Source organism: Harmonia axyridis, chromosome 5, assembly GCF_914767665.1.
Source record: "Harmonia axyridis chromosome 5, icHarAxyr1.1, whole genome shotgun sequence".
Classification (NCBI taxonomy): Eukaryota; Metazoa; Arthropoda; class Insecta; order Coleoptera; family Coccinellidae; genus Harmonia; species Harmonia axyridis.
In genome coordinates this window covers 33,102,224-33,122,890 of record NC_059505.1, presented here as the reverse complement: position 1 = coordinate 33,122,890, position 20,667 = coordinate 33,102,224, and the positions used below count along the sequence as shown (strand labels likewise).

At 33.9% G+C, this 20,667-nt stretch overlaps 2 protein-coding genes across 3 annotated transcripts in view; one reads left to right on the top strand and one right to left on the bottom strand.

The window, feature by feature from the left end:
- LOC123681280 (dedicator of cytokinesis protein 3) overlaps nt 1–20,667 on the top strand; it is an 82,238-nt gene that overhangs the window by 17,112 nt on the left and 44,459 nt on the right. The gene's annotated exons all lie outside the window — the stretch shown is intronic.
- On the bottom strand, nt 168–16,087 carry LOC123681282 (innexin inx3). 2 transcript variants are annotated; one of them, XM_045619595.1, is made up of 7 exons: nt 16,067–16,087; nt 2,681–2,855; nt 2,032–2,237; nt 1,670–1,888; nt 1,214–1,609; nt 985–1,156; nt 168–514 (listed from the first exon to the last, which is right to left on the bottom strand). In XM_045619595.1, exons 2-7 carry the CDS (start codon nt 2,841–2,843, stop codon nt 474–476), a joined length of 1,197 nt encoding a protein of 398 aa, XP_045475551.1. In that variant the 5' UTR covers nt 2,844–2,855; nt 16,067–16,087; the 3' UTR covers nt 168–473. The 2 variants fall into 2 exon arrangements, with proteins under 2 accessions (XP_045475551.1, XP_045475550.1); XM_045619594.1 differs by lacking the exon at nt 16,067–16,087 and adding an exon at nt 5,723–6,113.

Sequence of the window (20,667 nt, the reverse complement as noted above, 5' to 3'; positions counted from 1 at the left end):
ATTATTGATTTACTTTGGAAACAAACCCTCCTTATGTGTAGCTCTTTCTGGCTAGTCTTATAATATATAGATGTGAAACTGTTTTGTTCAAACTGTGGCTATCAACAGCCGATATTGAATTATAAATTAAAGTTATTTCGATTAAAGGTAATAAATAGAAGACCAAATAGTTATTTTAATTTTATTACATTAGAAAAATACTTCTTAATTATAGAAAAATAATATCATATATGTATAAGGCACAGTTATATTACCTTTAACCTAAATCTAATCGAAAGTCTTATTTTGTGATAATACATATTCATGTTTCACTTATTAAAAGTCTATACAAAATATCCCGAAATATAATCACATTCAGAAGGGTTTCAAATGTTCCCAAAATTTCAAAGGGAGTTTTTCACAGTCCTTATTTTCAAAATCTCCTAGATACAAATTATAGGATGGCAGTGGCGTTACTTCATAGAAGAAAATATCTACCATATCGTAGTAGTTGTACCCTCTGAACCTGAATCGCCTAGAAGAATATTACAATTAATGAAGGAAAATATAACAGAAAGTGAACTTAAAGAGTTAACATCACTCATAACTTAAATCATCCATATATTCCTATTCTTAACTTAAAAAAATATATAATAAAAACACAAACTGAAAATAAACTAAAATTTATTGATTTAATATCATATTAAATGAGATAGATACAGCATTCATATGGAGCAGTCTAAATAAATCTGTATTAAGACCTATACAACTGAGCAAAAGCAGGAAAAATTATGATCCATAATTGAAAAAATATAACCTATTTAAAATAATCACAAGATACATCATTCGAACTAGGAATTCTGGAGATTTATAGATTTCCTAGTCATTAACATGGCATTAAAATAAACTTATCATCTAAGGCGTTCACATGTCTTGGAATTATTAAAATTCAGGAATTGATTTACGTCAATTGGGAAACTAAATCTTATGTTTCAGTCTCTTTACCGTATTGTTCGATTTCGGGGTAGATAGGGCTCATCTCCAGTGTGCTAGGGGCGGACGGCAAGTTGCTATGACTGCCAAAATTCAATCTTCTCACCAATTCTTCCAGGATTTCTCCAAATACCATCAAGTTCATGTTCTGACCAAGGAAGTGAATCAGAAGGAAGTCACCAACCTACAACGAAACATGTTATTTAAAACCTGATTGTTCTTTCAACGGTATTTAACATACCTGTGTCTTTCTGATGATGGTATCAACAGCATTATGGGCTCCAAATCTGAATCTCCTCCTCAATATAGTTTCTCTGGTATTTGGTAGCAGAACCACAGCAGCCGAGTAACAAATTGCCAAGCCAGACAAGATGGCAATGATGATGAACCAGAACCATAAGAAGATGTAGATCTTCTCGTTCAAAATGTTCAAAGCCAACACACAAAGCGCATCATGTTTCTGAATCGAGCCTGAAGGACCGAATTTGGTGAATGTACACTTAGTTACTCTGGGGAATATGGAAACCATGGGATCCGTACGGTTTTCTTGGTCCATATTCGAGAAATTGATAACGTCGGTTCCATATGTCAAGAAGGCTCCACCCAAGAATTTGTCTGTCATGATTATGTTGATTATCTGTGGAAGAAAGTGGAGAATTGTCATTAATGTGGAAGATATAGTTTATGGGATACTTACCACATTGAGGAAATTCAAGATTTCGCAGAAGAAATAGCCGAAAGCATAGTTGTTGTGTAAATGCATTGTTTCAATAAGGTATTGCACAAGTCTGTTTTGACGACCCTCTCTTTCGTCCCTGTTACCAACGAAAGATCCACGGAGACCCTCAGTTATCATTCTAACCTTTCCTTGTTCCCAATTCTTCCAAATCCAGTGGGGAACATAGAACATCACTCCCTAAAATTGAGTAAGATGGTTGAGGTTACGTTTTAATGCTTCAATTTGATTTCAAAATAGAAACATATTTTGGATAATTTTTGCTTCTAAATTATTCTTTTTGTCTGATATGGGGTAGAATGAAAAAGTTTTTATTTGTTTACCTGGAAGAAGAGGACAAAGGGTACCCATTGGTAATAGCTGTGGTAGGTTTTTTCCTGATTCTCATTACCCAATCCTGGATGGGCCACTTCAGACCCTACAATTTTTCCTTGTTCGTGTGGCAAAGTGAAAGTGTAAGTGATCCAACAGAAGGTATTTATCACATGGGGGTGGTTTACTCTATCGTGTATGCATTGGATTGGATATCCTGAAAAAGTGGACCTTTTAGTTGTCGGGTAGTGTATTTGGAACATTCATTCCAAGGATTTTGCTGTGGGTTGTTTGAAAACAAATCTCAAGATAAATATAAAGATAGAGTTCACACATCTTGCTGATAAGATGTGACCTTTTATCATCGTTTTTAAACAGTTCACTTGTTTCAGTACATAACATTGCTTCATTCTGAATTTGAAGGTATTGGATAGAAAATGATGTTGCAAACGGTATTACAACACCAGAGCAATTGAATAACATATCTAATGATATATTTCTCAAAATTATCAAGTCGTTTTTCTATATGAATGAAAGAATACAAATAAATCTTTTGATCCTTCAACACAAATAATAAGAATTAAAACTGAAAAGGATGATTATTGTATTTCTGTTCTGCGAAATTTAACACTTTTTACGAAGTAATAAAAAATTACTTACCTATTAAATTATTGGCAGTTACTATTATACAGGAAACAAATAAAATTGCCGAAGTTAACCTATAATGAGCTCTGAAGACCATATTATCGATCATAGCCTTATCCACCAGATATCTGATTTTGATGAGGCCGGCAACAGCCGACACCATACCGAAAACAGTCATCTTGAATTAATTCTGCAACAGAAAAAAAAAATTTTCATCACAATTTTGAAAATCTATGGGTTACCGAACTAGCTTATACTTGATCAATACAATGAAAATATTCAATATTTAACCTTTTCTTTTACCAAATGCAGCAATCAATTAAATTTAAATGCGTATTTGAAGATCATATTGAATATCCATTCTGTTTTTCTGCTATTTCTGAACGCTTTTACGGTAACAAACATACATTATCAAAAGTTGTTGGTATCTGTCAGAGTCCTATTATCGTTCTGAAATGATCTAAAAACAAATAGAGTTTGAAATAAACTGTCAAAGTAAATCCACTTCCTCTTGTCTTTGCTACTCTTGAGGAATTTATTGTTATATGTTGTATAAGATCTGTTTCCCTTTGTTTGTTTGAACTGTTTTTTTATAGGAAAAGTTTCAGTTGGCTCTGAAAATTTCAATAGGGAATTGAACCATATGGAACAAGACGGAATATTTTTTCATAACATATACCAACTTCTGAGAAAAATCTCAATGTAATCAACCGCAAAATTACATAATATTCATCGGACAATAAACCGCATATTCTCTGAAAATGAGATAACTCGTTTTCCTGCCAATTCATTGCTAAATTAGAGAATTATGCATATTTAGCAAATAACTAAATCGTTGAAACCCCTCCACATTCAATTGTTTAATTAATGGTCTAGAACAAAAGGTACCCAAGTATATTTTCCCATAGTAATTTCTCGTCATTCAATTCGAACAAAGAAGATAAGTTATTTATGGAACAGTTTACCTTACAATTAAAAGATTACAATTTTACTTCAATCCTGTTCTTAAACAATTTACGATGCCCAATCTACTTTGAGCAATTCTGAAGAATTTAGTGCATGATGTCTCACTTGTCAAATATTTGTGTTAGTGTTGGGTAAATTGCTTTAAATCGTTTCAATGATGTTCTTGTTTGAATATAATAAAGTTAAATAGAAAGCATCAGGTAGGTTCGTTCTTATGATAAGGAATACTTGAAAGCAGGCGTTGATGCACTTGAATGATCCATTTGAGCTTTTTATCTTTTCTTCTGTTAGTTCATTTTTTATAGAACAAATTTTTATTTTTTCTGGGGTGTACGTTTTATTTTAAATATTCTGCCCGAAGCGAACAAAAGAATAGTGTTCGATTGTAATGTCAAATAACACAAAGCTGTTGCATGTCTTTTATAGGCTATAATGGAGCGAATTATTAACGACCTCGCAAAAAGACAATTATGAATTATAAAATCCGTTACATGTGTGTAGAGTGCACATTTCAAACGCTGCATTCGACAAGTCTCTAAAATGAACATCGCAGTAAGAAAAAATGATCTGCTGAGAGGCCTACGTTTACGTAAATACGAATTACCGTTATTGGCCTCTTCTTCGACTCTGTGTTGAATATAAGTGATTGCTGCATGCAGTCGCCTCAAGTGCACCTTTGAAAGTTACGCAAGATTGTAGTCAATTGTTGGTACTAAACCAGGTCAGCTGCTGGTCATTTTGTACGTTAGATATGTAGGTGTGTACTTTGACTGACGTATGTTAAAATTACCATTGTGTTTTCGGCAAATGAATTTGAAGAATCTTGCAAGTTTAGGACTGGGACTTGTGGCGACCCAATTAAAATCCAGTTAGAGCGAAAATTATCTAACTGCAACTGCAGCAAATTGATCTTAATTATTCAAATTCAGCTTATTGCTAATTTGTTTCAATCTAAGACATTCCAAATCGTCTACGTTCTTTCTCGTCTTCGTGGCTCATTCTCACGAGTCTCCTACCTGTATTATCCACAATAAAATGCCAGGTATATTTTATGGGACACAAACGCCTAACCATCTATCTCTTGAATGTCCTTAAACGTCTAGCTCTTAATAGACCGACTACCCTTGAACGAGCCTTTATGGGCTGTTCAGTTTCGGATCAAAACGAACACCTATTATGGCAATGTTTTTTTAAGACGATAAGACGTTTCGTGGTTTACGCAAATCGGTCATCAATCATACAGTTGTGTAAACTCTAGACTTTTATCTTGTAATGGTAATGTAAGCCGTTCTACGAACATGGTATCAGTGGTCGATAGAAGTTTGTTTATACGTTTTTATTTACTAGTTTATTGTTTGTGGTGATTATTCCTGTAATAATGCACGGTGTGTGTACATCGGTTTTTCTTCCATGATTTCATTCTTAAACCTGTTTTTCGTCATTCACTCACAATTGATCTTAGATATTGATTAAATGCGGTTTATCTCGAGTTGAATAATCTTAAAAGGATGTGAAAACAAAGAACTGCGTGAAGAATACGTGGTCCCATGAATAGAATAAGAATCAATTTGAATTATGTAATGAAAGATTGATTATTAACCGATTAATATTGACGGTGTTCGATCAACGCCATTTTGTCATACAACGTCTTCATTTCTGGTTTTAAAACCTGGCGGATTATTCCAAGGACGAGAAGGTAACAAATTCCGTTCAGTCGTATTATTAATTTTTCGACTTTATTCCCACGAAAAATCGTCGAGGCATAACATTTTATCATCCCATTCGAAAGAATGTCTTTGATTTGAATACGTTGCTATTCGAAATCGTTCACGTTAAATTCACGCATAAATATTAATTTTCGATTCTTGGGAAGCGTATTGTTCAAATCGAAACGAAAGTAAAGATGCCACATGTTGATATGTCATTGTTCTTCAAAGAAGACACGTATGGGTCATAATAGATGCTAAGTGAAGCAAATTATCTAATAATAGAAGTGGAATCGTGCTTAGTTGACAGGTCAAATATTTACTTTCATCGTTTTGGAATAACTAAATCTTTTTTTGTTATTTTTATGGCTGTCTTTGTGTTTACCTTTTTCGCTGTGACAACGGTAATCCAATTGAGAGTTCCAGGGGGGTAAATCCAAATAAAAATGCACGCGTACACGAAACGTAAGGCCACTTGATCACATAAATTAACTTAATTCACTAAAAGTCTTTGGAAGCACTGTGTTTTTCATAACATTTTGTTCGTACTGGTCTCCTACATCAGGCTGGCTCGCTGCATAACTGGCAAACTAGCTTTCTTCGTTCACCGCTCGGTACACAAGAGAAGGGAGAGCTTTATCTCTGTTGGGCCCGGGGGCCCGTATAGGCCGTCCTTGTCTGAAAGCACTTTAACTCGAGCCCGTTGAAAGAATGCATATCTCTGGGTCCGGTCTTTTTGGCCTTTATTGTTCGTTGAAACTTGACATATTTCGATAAAATGCTGGAGATGTTGCTGTAGACGGCTGACTGGTCATCTTGGACGATTCCCGATATTTAACGTTTGTTTTTGAGGAAGTGGCTTGGATAGACTGATTTTCGGGATGTACATCTGCTGTTTTGTTTTCGCCCCACTGTTGATGGAGATGGACAGGAGAGAAGGATCGGAAAAACTGCACCTGGGTGATAATGACATGACCTTCTGGTTTGAAATTGATATTGATTTGAAAGCTCTGCTTTTTTTTGAAGAAAAAACTGTGTAAATTATCATTCTGGTCTTGTAACACTGAAATCTCAGCAGAGGTTCCAATTTACACAGGCTTAACGCACACTGTTTATTCAAAAAAGGTCATGAAACTTCCAATGTTTCAATCTCAAACCAAATATCCTCACCAAATTTCATCAAAATCAGATTACTAGAATGTTTACGTTTGCGCATGAGCAAGCGTACCAAACGAGCTGAAATTTTTATGGAAACACTAGCTATTTGATCTAAATATCCGTATCAATGTTCATTACCATCGGAACCAGTAGAACGAGAGATATAGAAATATCGGGAATCACAAGTTTGCGCATGCTGAATTTCCTGTGAGACCATCTACGAACCAAACTGAATATCCAAATCCAATTTCATCAAAATGATAATTGTATAAGTTGAGGCTAAGACACAAATCGAAAACTGACAGATAGACGAAAGTTGACAAAAACCAAAGTTGTTTAGAATGGGCGAATGGCCTGAAATGCATTTTGCAAGTGGAAATTCTGAAACCAATAATTTTTTCCACCCAAATGTGATCAGCTTTGACCACCTTCTAGCAGTCTCGGGTGAATTATGCTTAACACTTAACAAAATACGATAAGAAACATCAACAATATCTTATCTACATGACCACTAATATTTTTTCAATTGATTTTTTTACTTCATCGAAAATAGATAGTCACTAGTCACAACCCTGAGGAACTCCTAATTCAGAAAATACGATTTTATGGAAGCTATAAGTGAAATTGAGCTGTGCATAACTTTTTGGTAATGATATACTTTCGAACATTCTATACAGAGTGTTTCCTAAACATGCGGCAAAAATTCAGGGGGTTGTTCCTTGGACTATTCTAAGAATATTTTGTCCTTTGATGATTTTTGAAAAACCTATTTGTTTCGAAGATATAGGGGAAACAAAATTTCAGATAATAACATTTTATTATGAAAAAGTACATGAAAATTCAACTCAACCTACAAAAACTGTTGAAAATGACCACCTCTAGCCAGCATACAAGCATCCAATCTTCTCCTCATTGACTGCCGAACCCTTTCAAAAACACCAGGATCATTTCTTATTAAGTTACACCCAGCAATGATCCGATTTCGCAAGTCTTCCATATTTTCTGTATTCCTTTACCATCTGCACTTATCAATTTTTAGTCAGAAAACTGGCCGTTTTTAGTAATTGGAATGTTGTTAAACAAATTTAAAAATAAATTGTACCTACTTAGTAAACACAGTGCGGTACGCATTTTTATTTAAACTATTATTAATTTTAAAAATATGAAAAATGTTGTTCGCCCTGTATCTTCGAAACAAAGAGGTTTTTCAAAAATCATCGAAGGACAAAACATGCTTAAAATAGTCCAAGGAACAACCCCCTGAATTTTTGCCGCATGTTTAGGAAACACCCTGTATATAATATTATGATAGAAAATATTTCCTAACCTGGAATAGTAGAATAGTGAATCTTTGTTTCAAAATTTGCATTGTTCTTGCATTTGTCGAACTTGTTATAACTTATCAGGTACTGGAAGCCTATTGTTTTATTTTTGCCAAGGCCGGTTCAATCGACAGTTTCAGATTTAGAAACAGGTTATCTCTACTGATCAGGCAGAAATGAGGTTGCAATTTTAAAGACTAAATAGCAGCAACACGTTTTTCCAATAAAGTACAAGGAATTGATTTTATAAGAAAGTCTGCTTGAAGGGATTATCTTGATTTTTTTTGGTTGTCAAGTTGGCAAAGCCTTTTTTCAAAGTACCGCGGAGATACTCACGTGTTCATTTCAAATTGACGTCATAATACATTAGCCCAATCTAGTCGGCTTTAGATCACCTTTTGAATTATTCGATTTTTAGAACTTTATTTTTTCTTGGCTAATTGTTCATCGTTATTAAAAGTCTAATCTATGAGAATGTAAATAAATATTCAAATATTTTCCATAATGCCAAATAGTCTATTCGACCAAAAAATATAATTTTACTAATTATTCATCTTTTAGACTGATATTTAAACTTTCTTAAGTAGTAAAAATAAGGGGACTAAACACGCCTCTAATCTACGTAAACGTCTCAACCTGCTCAGACCATCATATAAATCAAATTGAGCAGGGGCGTTTCATCCGTCGTGCCCAGGGGTATGGGAATCTCCAATTTTTTTCATTCAGTAACAAGAATTCCTCTGCTAAGTCCGAGAATGAGGCGGTTTGTTGATGACCGTTTAGAACATCTTTATGATTATTAGGGAAAAAGACTTTGAATCGTGCAGAAATTCAAAAAGATACAGGGTGGACCTACTTGAATGGAACTTGTGTGTCTGTCCGTTCATCATTTGAAATCTATCTCTCATTATTTTATAGTTTTTTCCAATTAGAGGTTTCAAACTCTTTTTTTGTGAACATTTTCAATAAGTTTAACTTTCGTTTAATAAGGATGTTGGCCGTTAAAAATATAAAACAATATCAACTAAATGGCCTCCACGAATGTGATATTCAGTTGGTATTTTCCATTAAATTTTCGTAAATTTGGGGATCTATTTCTCCGAAAATGAATCTTGTCCTGGATTTGTTGAATTGACTGAGCACAGACATAAATCTTTCACTTAACCCCAAAAAAGTCCAAAGGTGTTTAATCGCGTGATGTTGACGGCCAATATAAACCAGCGCTCAAAAGCTCCCGTCATGAACTCGGTGCTTTTTCGAATGATTCTAGTGAATTTAGTGCTACGTTACAGCGTATATCGTTTCTCTTTTATCAATGGCATATTTTTTAATTGTCGCCTGTCAACTAGTGACAACTTCTAATATGACATATGCCAAAATAGCGAAATTTTCAAAATTGAACTATTATGGACCAACTATGGACCTTGTTAAACACTGACTCATGATATCCTGTATTTCTCTACCAAAAAAATAGTTATTTATAATACAAGTGCAGAACGAGTGGTAGAATGAGCCTTCTGTACGAGTATTATACATTATTTTCTCTAATTCATTGCATTTTCATTGAAATTAATGAAATATTTCCATAAATGTAATTTAGTGATTTTTGCATTGAAAAATGTTGGTTGGCAGAACTGATTTCTTTAAGGCAAATTGATGAATTGGCAGATAAAGCCGTGGCGGAAAGTTCGGAGTACCAACATAGAATAATAAAATATAACCATGAAAACTGTGCGTTTCTGATATATTCTCGCACGATTTTGTTCTACAAGATGTGGAAGAATGAACGGAATAACCACAGAATTAGAGAAAAGAATTGTCTGCAATTATATCTCAAAATTTGCATTGGTATTTCGTATGACAAAGCGAATATTTCATTCTTAAAATAAAAACCTCACATGTAGAGGTTGGAATGAATAATTCACTCTTCGGGGAAACCCCTTGAAAAAATCTAACCGAAGAATTTCCTTACCTTCGGCCATTCTCAGCCTTGTATCTCGCGGTTATCAAGTCCCGATCTCTCCCCTTAGGTAGAAAAAAAATTGCCCATCATCCGAACGTTTTCTTAATGAATCATCTATGCCTCCTCATTGTGTCAGTCGCTCTATAGCTTCAAGAATTCCGTAAATGCTCCAGAGTTAGACTAATCTACAAATCGCGTGCTCATTATTCGTAATATTGTACTGGTGTTGTTTGTGAGAAATGCATCTTGAGCTACCGTTGAGATGTTGAATGGAGGCAAAAGAGCAGATAGACCACATGTTTCTCTCTCATTACAGATCCACATGGGCGTAGCCAGGTTCAAGGACCTAGATCTGCCTCCAATCTATCAGTTTATTGGACTTCCAATTACGTTTCACTTCTTATTTAGAATGAGAAACGTTGCAAAAAAGGTATTCTCCTTTTATGGAATATTTTTCTATGGAATTGCTCAGTTCTACTTTGTACACCTAATATGGTGGAATTAAGTTGAAAATTTTTATGGTCCTTCTTCACTGTTTTAAGCAATTAACTACTACAAATAACAGGCCAATTGAAAAGTCCCCGGTCTACCATAGTAAAACACATTTTTTTTGGCAAAATTCGATTTTATTATCCAACATAGTTGCCTTCGAGTGCGATACAACGATTATAGCGATCTTCCAACTTTTCGATACCATTGTTGTAGTACGATTTGTCTTTCGCTTCGAAATAGGCCTCAGTTTCGGCGATTACTTCTTCATTGGCGTTAAATTTCTTTCCAGCGAGCATTCTTTTGAGGTCTGAGAACAGGAAAAAGTCGCTGGGGGCCAGATCTGGCTAATACGGTGGATGCAGAAGCAGTTCGAAGCCCAATTTATGCAATTTTACCATTGTTTTCAGTGATTTGTGACACGGCGCATTGTCTTGATGAAACAGCACTTTTTTTCTTCAAATGGGGCCGTTGTTTAACGATTTCATCCTTTAAACGATTCAATAACGCTAAATAATAATCGCTGTTGATGGTCTGGCCCTTTTGGAGGTAATCAATGAATATTATACCTTGCGCATCCCAGAATACTGATGCCATAACCTTGTCAGCTGACTGTTGTGTTTTTCCTCGCTTTGAAGTTTCGTGCTAACTAAAAATCATATGGACTTTTCAATTGGCGTAATATATTATTTCAAAATACTCGAGCCCAATCGATGGAACTGAGCCGTGAGCAAATATTATCACAGATAACAATAAATTGAAAATATACAAAAATTGAGCTTCTTAACGTCACATTCCTAGTTGGTTTGGTGTGTAGGCTGATGGTATTCCAATCAGAAGAGGTGGTGAGGTTCGTTAGGTTGTGTCAAAAAAAGTCAATAGGTAATATGACTTTTTGAATTCCACAACTTCAATGCCCTCCTGCAACCAGTGAACATCTAAACTTCATAAATAAATACTGAAATAATCCGGGAAAGAAGCCAATAGAATAACTCAAATAAATACACAATGAAATCTTTTTGGACGGTCCTAAATGTTTTAATTTTAGTATATAAAAATCTATGTTATGAAGAATAAATAGATAACACCTTCTTTGGAAGTCCCAATGTAAACTTTTTCACAATCACAAAGTATACACCAAGCTTGAGAAAGCGTCAATTTTATCTTTTGCACTTCTTAAGGCTTGTCCCAGTTCCGTGAAAGCCTCTAGCAAGATGCTTAGCAGCAGCAGAAATATAAATTAGAAATTTATTTTATTTATTTGAATCATCTTATCATAACAAGGCACATAAAATGAAAGAGATAAGTTAATGCGGCCTTCATAAATTGGATGCCACTATTTTCACATATCTACAGATATCGATTTATCATTCGAAAAGGAAATACGCTTTACGTTGATATTATGTCAGCATTATTGTCTGAAGACTTCTTTTTCACTTCCTTTATTACGTCTAAAAGCGTGCTTCGTTGATGATATTTAATGAGTGTATAATCGGTGTGTTTTTCTCTTTATTTGCCCCTGTTTCGAACATATCGCTCTATCATTTCGTCACAATGTCGGTAATTTTCAAACTTTGAACCGTGAATGGTCTCAAATTCGATTCTGTCCGTCCGGTCCTATAGAAGATAACTTTCGAATGAAAGGACCTTCAAACCTAAAATGCTCGGAGCAAAATCTGACTTTGTTAATTTCCTAAATTTACATATTTTCGATGCTCATGGCAACAATGTATGCTCTACGGAAAGTTCTATGACGTATGGCAAATTTTCTTCTGAAATCACCTAGAACAGTTCCGGAAATCAAGTCTACTCCAGACTCAGAGTAATAAACATAGATAGAGGGAGCATATGTCATTTTCAGTAGGCAAATTTTGTCCCCAACATGAACTATCAAAGTAGACATAAAGCGCGCGGAAATGAAAACATATCAGTGATACGATATTTCACTCAATTCGCGAGTTTCTCCACAAAGAACGCACTTTTTATGCACTATAGTGAATCAACGTTTCATATTAACTCGAAATATATTGAAATAAATAATTAAATATAACAGAAATTCAGAAAACAAACTTCAAGCGCGCCAAACGACGTAAAACAACGGGTGACACTAGGAGAGCAATAGTTGCCAAACCTTGGATTCCAGCAGGTGATACAGAATATAAAAAATATTCTGCATACTATAAATTCGAAAATTAGGAAAATTATCGGATTCCAAATATTCAAATTTGCATATTTAATTGAGAATCACTGAAATATATTTCATTCAATATAATATACATTCATAATGATATAGTAAAATTGTGGATTTGAAAATATATCACAATCCGACAACGTAATCTAACCAAGTTGGTGACATGCAAAAATTTCGTATACTCCCTCGATCTATGTTTATTATGATACTTTATGGCTGTCTCCAAGGGCACAATTGACGCATGAATGAAGGAGCTTTCGGCTTCACGCCAGTTTCCTCCTCACTTTTTCTACTTTGCCCGGCATGGTCCTGAATATTGACCAATTTCGGCGAACTTCTACCGTTATTTTCTGTCGGAACGTCATAAAATTGACAAATCTGCCGTCACGTCGCATTCGTAGTTTGCATTCCGAGCCAAACAATGAAGAAGTCACTTTCGTAGTCGATACGCCGAGCAAGGTACGGCAGGTCGAAGGAGGCCTGGGTGGAAGAGGGACAGAACAAGGCGACTCGATCGTGTGAAAGGAATTCGAGCCGGCTTACACAACTAAAACCCACGTTGATCGACGACCGCAAAGCTCGAGACATGTATCCGATCATAACCTATAACTTTTAATCGGAGGTGTTGGGTATCGATGTTGACGTATCATTAAACGACGCTTAAATTACCTGGTTGTAATGGACTTGATTATTTTGCGGGGAAAATGGATTTTGAATGCCTTATTGCCTATCTGTTGGTTTCTCAATTTTATTCCCTACGCTTCCCCTTTAATTTCTCCTATTTCCTGCAGTTGTCTTGTTGGGAGATTTTTCTTCCTTCTGCATGGCATTATTTTCTTCTATTTGGTTCTTTGAAAGAGGTATTTCCTCTTATATGTCTTTCTTATTTTGATTTGTATTATCTTTACTAATTCCCTAGTCTCATGCTCTTTCAGCATCTCTATTGTCTTCATTCTTTGATTGTTAACTATGTATTTCCTTAATAGTTTCAATTTTCAATTCTTCTCTGATTTGTCGGTTGCTTATATACCAAGAGGCGCCAACCGCTGTTTTGATTACTGTATTTAGTGTACTTTGCAGCTGTTCCTAATTCTTGTATTTTGTATTATACCAAGTTACTCCTACATACGTAATGCTCGGCATTAGCACTATTTTATTATCTTCAGCTTGTTTTCTAAGGAAAGTTTATTTTTTGAGTTGAGCAGTGGGTATAGTTCCTTGTGCAATTGCCTTGCCTTTTTTCTATTTCCTCCTATCTGTTTGTTAAAGTTCGTTCTCTCTTTTATAATTACTCCCAGATATTTTGCTTCCCTTTTCCATTCTATAGTCTGATTTCCTATTCTGACGTTTCCTGCTTCGTCTTTCTTTACTGTTATTTTTCGAAGTAGATTATTGTTTTCGCCGTATTCACTTTGAATCTCCATTTGAATTATTCCATCAGTTCATTAAGGTCTATCTGTAACAGACTAGTACATAATTGTTTTTCGCATTCTTCTGTGATAGTAATTAGCGGCGTCATCTGCAAACAGGGCTGTCTTGCATCTATTCATTTTTGGTAGGTCTGCCATGTATAAGTTGAACAGCAGCGGTCCTATCACCGATCCTTGGGGAACTCCGGCTTCCATTTCTCTAATTGTCGACCTGATACTATCGATATTCACTCTAAATTTTCTATTTGCCAGGTACTATTGAATTAATCTCGTAAGTTTGGTTGGAAATTTCATCAACTTCATTTTGTATATCAGACCTTGATGCTACATTTTATCAAATATCTTTTCTATATCCAAGAATATTAACAAGTATCTGTAGAGAGGTTCATTTGCTCTTTAATATTTTCAGTTAGTCGTACCACTTGGTGGATCCTTGAATGCTCTTTGCGAAACCCAAACTGGAATTATTTTCTTCTACAAAATCTGTTAGTCTTCTGTGAATTAATGTCTCTATCACTTTACTAATTGTCGATGATAATAATAATAGGCTTATGGGTCGATAGTTCATTGGAAGACCACATAATTGAATATAGGTAGTATATAGGGTCTAGTAGAGGTTTATGGAAAACTAATCATAATTTTGTGCTGAAAATTTGCATGTTAGGCTTCGAGACAATGATCTTTCCCTCTAAAATATTTTCAGATCTCTAACACTTCCGGTTATTTCGGAAACAAACTACTACTTCCTTAATCCAAATTGCACACCCAGTATATTATTGCCTCATTAGACAGCTTTTTTTATGACAATTTCAGCAAAATGCCATACCTTGGGTAAAAACTCAACGGTTCATGAGTGAGTTAATGGGATTCTTATGAAAAAATAAAGTGGCGACTATGACTCGCATATTTTTGAATATTTCTGCAGAAAAAGTTTTTTTCGAAAAAACGTTTTTCATTTTCGATTCTGTAAATACGTAGTTTTAAACTACTATTCGGTTTGGACCACACATTTACAGGGTGGTTATCAGAGGGTCATAAACTTGAGACAACTCAAATTCAACAAAATTCGAGATTTTCCAATTAGAACCTATATTTTTTATTATTTCAGTCAATTCTACGTAGACATCATGACGAAACTATAGGGCGATCTGTTCAGGAAACGAGCGCTCAAATATTATCTGACCGATATGCGATGTTTTAGTGAGTAAATTTTAGGAGAACTCCAGATATTTGAAGCCAAATATTTTACACCACGTTATCGCAACATCTCATAAGGCATTATTGTAAAGGAATTTCTGACTGAAAACCTAATATTTTCTATCGGATAAGCACTACATTTACCATTATGGTTCCAATTTCAAATACATTTTCAGTAAATAGATGACGAAAGAAAAATTTAGGAAATACTGAAATTGAAATTCTATTCATGTTGACTGTGCAGATCCCTGTACGTAGGACCATTCTAATCCTGGTATTGATTGTCCAGTTTCGTTGACTGTTTCAATTAAAATCTGTTTATCTGTGGGAACGTGGGATGTGAGAGACCCAATGTTGGAATGATAATTGCTGGCTTCATTTCAACAATTAACCTAATAAAACTCTCAGAGTGGTATAGATTATACATATATGTCTAGGCTGTAGAAGGATTTATTAATTTAAGCCGTCACATGCCTTGGTCCAGGAACAGAATCTTTTAGTCATAGTTTAGTGGATCTTTAATCGATTATGATTCGAATTTTTTTCTCTGAAATTTCTGATTCATTGATGTAGAATCTGAGTGAAGTTTATGAATTTCGAGAAATGTTGGTGCTGAAATTTTGGCATAAAATACCTTGAAGTTTATTGACTGGTTGTAAATTTTTCGAGGAATTCACAATCTTTTCTTTTCTTTTGAAGAAGAGGTTGGTGTCTCTCGCTTGTCAATGTCTATTTCAATTCGAGTTGAAAACGGCTGTAAAAAGTAGCTAGGGTACAATAGGTACCTACCATTTTACATATGCCTACTTTGTCACGTACTTCATGATAATCCAGTTTGTTTTGACAGATGCCTAGAGGCCTATAATTTTTACTACGGAACTAAATCATTCCATTAGTTTTGAGGTTACTGATCAATTTTATGGCTTTATCGTTTATAGAGTCATTCTTGAGTTGTTGAGAAGATGAAGTAAAAACTTACGAATATCCTGTTTGTTTTGACAAATCACTCACTGCAATTTTTTCAGGGGAATTTTATGGTCTTATACTTCATCAATAGCATGATAACTAATCAGCTATATGATCTTTTATTGAGTCATTCATCGGATATATTCGATTTAGAGTCGTACTGAATTCGATGAATATAATGAAAATGACTTAATCTAAGTATATATAAAACCGCTTGCACATATACGTCAAACTTTAAACGTAAAATCACAGCCCAAACGGGACCATCTAGAGCAAAAATGACAAGAATAAGACCCCCCTCAAAATCGTCTGGAGATCCCGGGAAAAATCCCAAACCTTCGATTCTCCCCGCGGTTTTCGAGTATACGGGGTGTTTCGGATCATTTTGACATTTCAAGTCCCATATTTCTGTGGTATCTGTGGACAATTTGGCTGTCAGTGTCATGTTAATAACATTTCGATATATGAAAGTTCTTGAAAAAGTTTGCAGTTTCCAAAATTGTTATTCAATATTTAAATAAATGCCGACAGATAAAATGCAAAGTCTTCGGCGAATCGAAAATTCGATAGATATTTGTCAAAATTTAGAAATGAACATTTATATCATCGAATGTATTTTCCTCAATTCAGGTTTGTTTTAAGTGTTTGTATTATTTGGAATTAATTGGATGAATGTTACTTTATTTCAGGAATTTTTCGTTTATTTTCCACAAACTATAAAACTACATTCCCTTTCGTGAAAATTTGAATTTATTGCGACAGAAGATGGAACTATCAAAGAGAACAGAAGCTTCATTCATCATTTCAGTCTTGGATTGGAGTAAAAGTTGTGCTACTATGAAACAGTATTAAACAGATAGAAAAACTCCTTATAGATAATTCACAATTGGCTTTATTACTGGAAAAAAAGAGCCAAGTTAGTCAGATAACATTCAAAAGTTTCCATGTGTTTTTTGAATATCTAAAATATACACTTTTACGACAGAGGAGTGCAAAAATATAAGTGACCACTCCGTTTTTGAAGAATTTGAGTGCAGTGCTGTTGAATTTATAATGAATAAGTCAGATCTTTCATACTAATAATTTCAACTATATATACCCTGTTATATTATTTTCCGCTCAACTGAAACATGTATTAATAAACCTTGGAAATTAGAGACTCTCAAACTTATAACCTGATTTCTCAAAAAGGTTTCACCAAGATAAGATATTATAGGTAATTGCTTATGAGGTAACATAGGCCATGGGTATTTGAAAGGCAAGTCTATTCATTATGTCTCTTTTTAGTTGGTTTATTATAGCTATACTGAATATTTCTAAAAATAACATTCACTTTAGATGTGAATTAATTAAATTTGGACTTATGCATCATATCATATATGACTATGAAATTGAGAAAGATATATTCTTCTAAATTCCATTATAAGTCTTTTGAATAGTACTTTGAAGATATTGATTTCAATAACGTATGGAATATATCAGTTGAAATACTAGTCAAAATGTTACGACAGAAATAAATTTTGAAGGATCATTCAGTATATGAAAAATTTTAAAATGGCAGTCACTTTCGAAATTGGTATCAATTTTCCAGCAATTCAATGAAGGTATAAAATACTTTAAAAAGCAGACTATTTATTGAAAATTTCCATGTCATGAATGAATGATCAAATTTGTATAAAAATGTAGATACCTACCTATTTGCTCACTAAAGTTTCCAATCTTTTAATCGTTATGGAAATAGGTGCTATATGGCCATTTCAAAAATGCTATCCTACTGATTTATTCATTGCTTTTCATTTTGGTAAAAATTAAATTATTCATTGAGTGTAGATATCGAACCCACTAATATGGGTCAATAGTATTGGCCGATACAATTCTAGTACCGATTTCAAATACTCAGTTCCTTTTGACTGAAGTAAAAATTGAACAATGATCTTTGTATCTTGAAATGAGTTTTGCACTTTTCTAGTGTTCAACAATGAGATAATTATTAAATTGACTCAAGAAATTAACAGAGTATGCTATATCAGGACTAGTTAATACTGCTAAAGATGTTAATAAACCTATTAATTTCTTATATGGTTCATCATTACAACTCTCTCTTGTTGAATTAAAATTCCATTTAGTTTTCACATGTTCACAATCAGACATGTTGAATTATTGCAATACATATTTGAAGAATATAATCGATAGCGTTACTACCTTTTCCATAATTTCTAGTAATATTCAGCCCTAATCATTTTTTAGCTTCCCCTAATTTCTTTATCATAAAATTTTCTATCAGAAAATTCATTCAGAATTAACATTAGTTAAAACAAAAAAGTCATCCACGTACAATGCAACAATAGTAAGCCAGTTATTTTTTGATTTATGTGAATACTATGATCAGTTGTTGATCTTTTGAAACTTATATCTATCAAAATTTTATTTACTATATAGGACATAAATTGCCCTGTTTAATTCACTTCTGAGTAAAACCCAGAGCCACAAGTCTCGTTCTATAACATAGCATCAATACAATCTTCAGATACTAAAAAACTCCTTAGTTCGTCAGGCATTTTCAATAGGTCCTTCAGATTGTTGCAATTATATTGTATTTCTTCACAAAGTATGGAATAGAAGAATAATTTGCTGCTCAACTGAAAAATGTATTGATAAACCTTGGAAATGAGGGACTTCTTATAACCTGATTTCTCAGATATGGGTATCCGAAAGGTAGATCTATTATTCATTCTGCCTCTTTTCAGTTTGTTTATTACAGCTATACTGAATATTCCTAAAACAAAAATCTCACTGTAGGTCTTTTCATAGATCTTATCGAACGATTATGTAAATTCAATATTTGTCAAAACTGAAAATAAACATTGAATGCAATTTCTTTATTTCAGGTAGTATTTCTATTAATGAGTCAATTGAATAAATGTAACTTCATTTTAGGGCTCACAAGTAAATATCCAATGGAATGATAGCCCTTAAAATATATCTATTATTCATTTAGAATTGACTTACAAGAATATCAATATTTTCATCGGCAAGACATAAAATGACAAATTTTCTTTCAAAGTTGAAATTCAGAGAAAAATATGCTAATAATTGTCTATTGTAACTATTAAATAAACAAAAAAAAAGGACCATAAAAAGGATTACAACTTAACTAACAAACATAAACTTTTTTTGTCAATTTTTCCCACCCAATCATCAATTGAATTTGGACTTATGCATCATACATGTCTCTATAAAGAAGAAATGTGCTAATTTAAAATCTTAATGTTGGGATTATATTATTATTCAATATTCTCTAAAAAAATTTTACAAACCTATAAGCATGAATAACTTTCTTCAAAGACTGACGCTCACATTTTGATTATTAATTTCTCCCAAATTCTTCAAAGAAAGAAATTGCCATTTCTGGAAAAATGAGATCTGAGAATTTGGTTGATATCGGTTATTTTTTATTCATTATTAAAGAATACAATATACGATTTATATTCGAACAAAATTTAAAGACATGCGTCTGAGTTTGACTGACAATTATGGTCATAGAGAAATCTTAGTTTATGGTTATGACTGCGTTCGGCAAATCCACACTAGGGATGTGCAAAGGTCAGAAAACTATCGATATCTATATATTGTATCGACATTTTCTGACACTATCGAAATGAATCGAAATATGTAAGAGTAAAATATCGATATATATCGCTGTGATATTTTGGTGTGAGAAAATTCTGTTGATTTGAATAAAGTTTTTCTATCATAGAGGATAATAATAAGATTCAGTGGAAAACGACATATTTAGTAGTTTGCTTCCATTTTTATGGAGTATTTTGTCCTCCTGAACATTCATAGGGACATTGATGTTGACGAGGACGCTGTGATTACAAGGTTCTCAAAGGGTTCAAAGTTTTAAAGACCAAATTAGATTTTGTGATGTAGTTGCCAATTGTCTTCTTTTTTTCATATTAAACAATCTAATTTTTTTTTAATTTCTACCTGAATGGTTAAAACCCTGATAAGTAAATAATGGTATTATAATACAACAAATACATATGTGTAAAACTTTTTTTGCGAAATTCGAGGCTCTATTGTAAAAAACTGGTTATACATTTATAATTCAAAGTATTGCCCATCGCTGGTCACTACTTTCTCCCATCTTTCGGACAGCGTACGAATTGAAAAAACTGGTCATCTTTTGAAGCGATCCACGAATCGATCCAAGTTTTTACTTCTTCATAAGATCGGAAGTGTTGTTCAGCCAGGCCATGTGCTATTGATTGAAACAAGTGATAGTCCGTGGGAGCAACGTCTGGAGAATACGTCGGGTAGGGTTGTGGGGTAGGAATTCCCATTTTAACGTTTCCAAGTATATCTTGATTACTTTCGCAACATGGGGTCGAGCATTGTCATGCAGTAAAATCAATTCATCTTCTCTCTCGTTGTATTGCGGCGGTTTATCTTTCAATGCTCGGTACAAACGCATTAATTGCGTTAGATAACGATCGCCTGTGATTCTTTCAGTCATAATACACTACGCCGAGCTGGTCCCACCAAATACTGAGCATGACCTTAGAACCGTGAATATTCGGTTTGGCCGTCGATGTGGAAGCATTGTCAGGA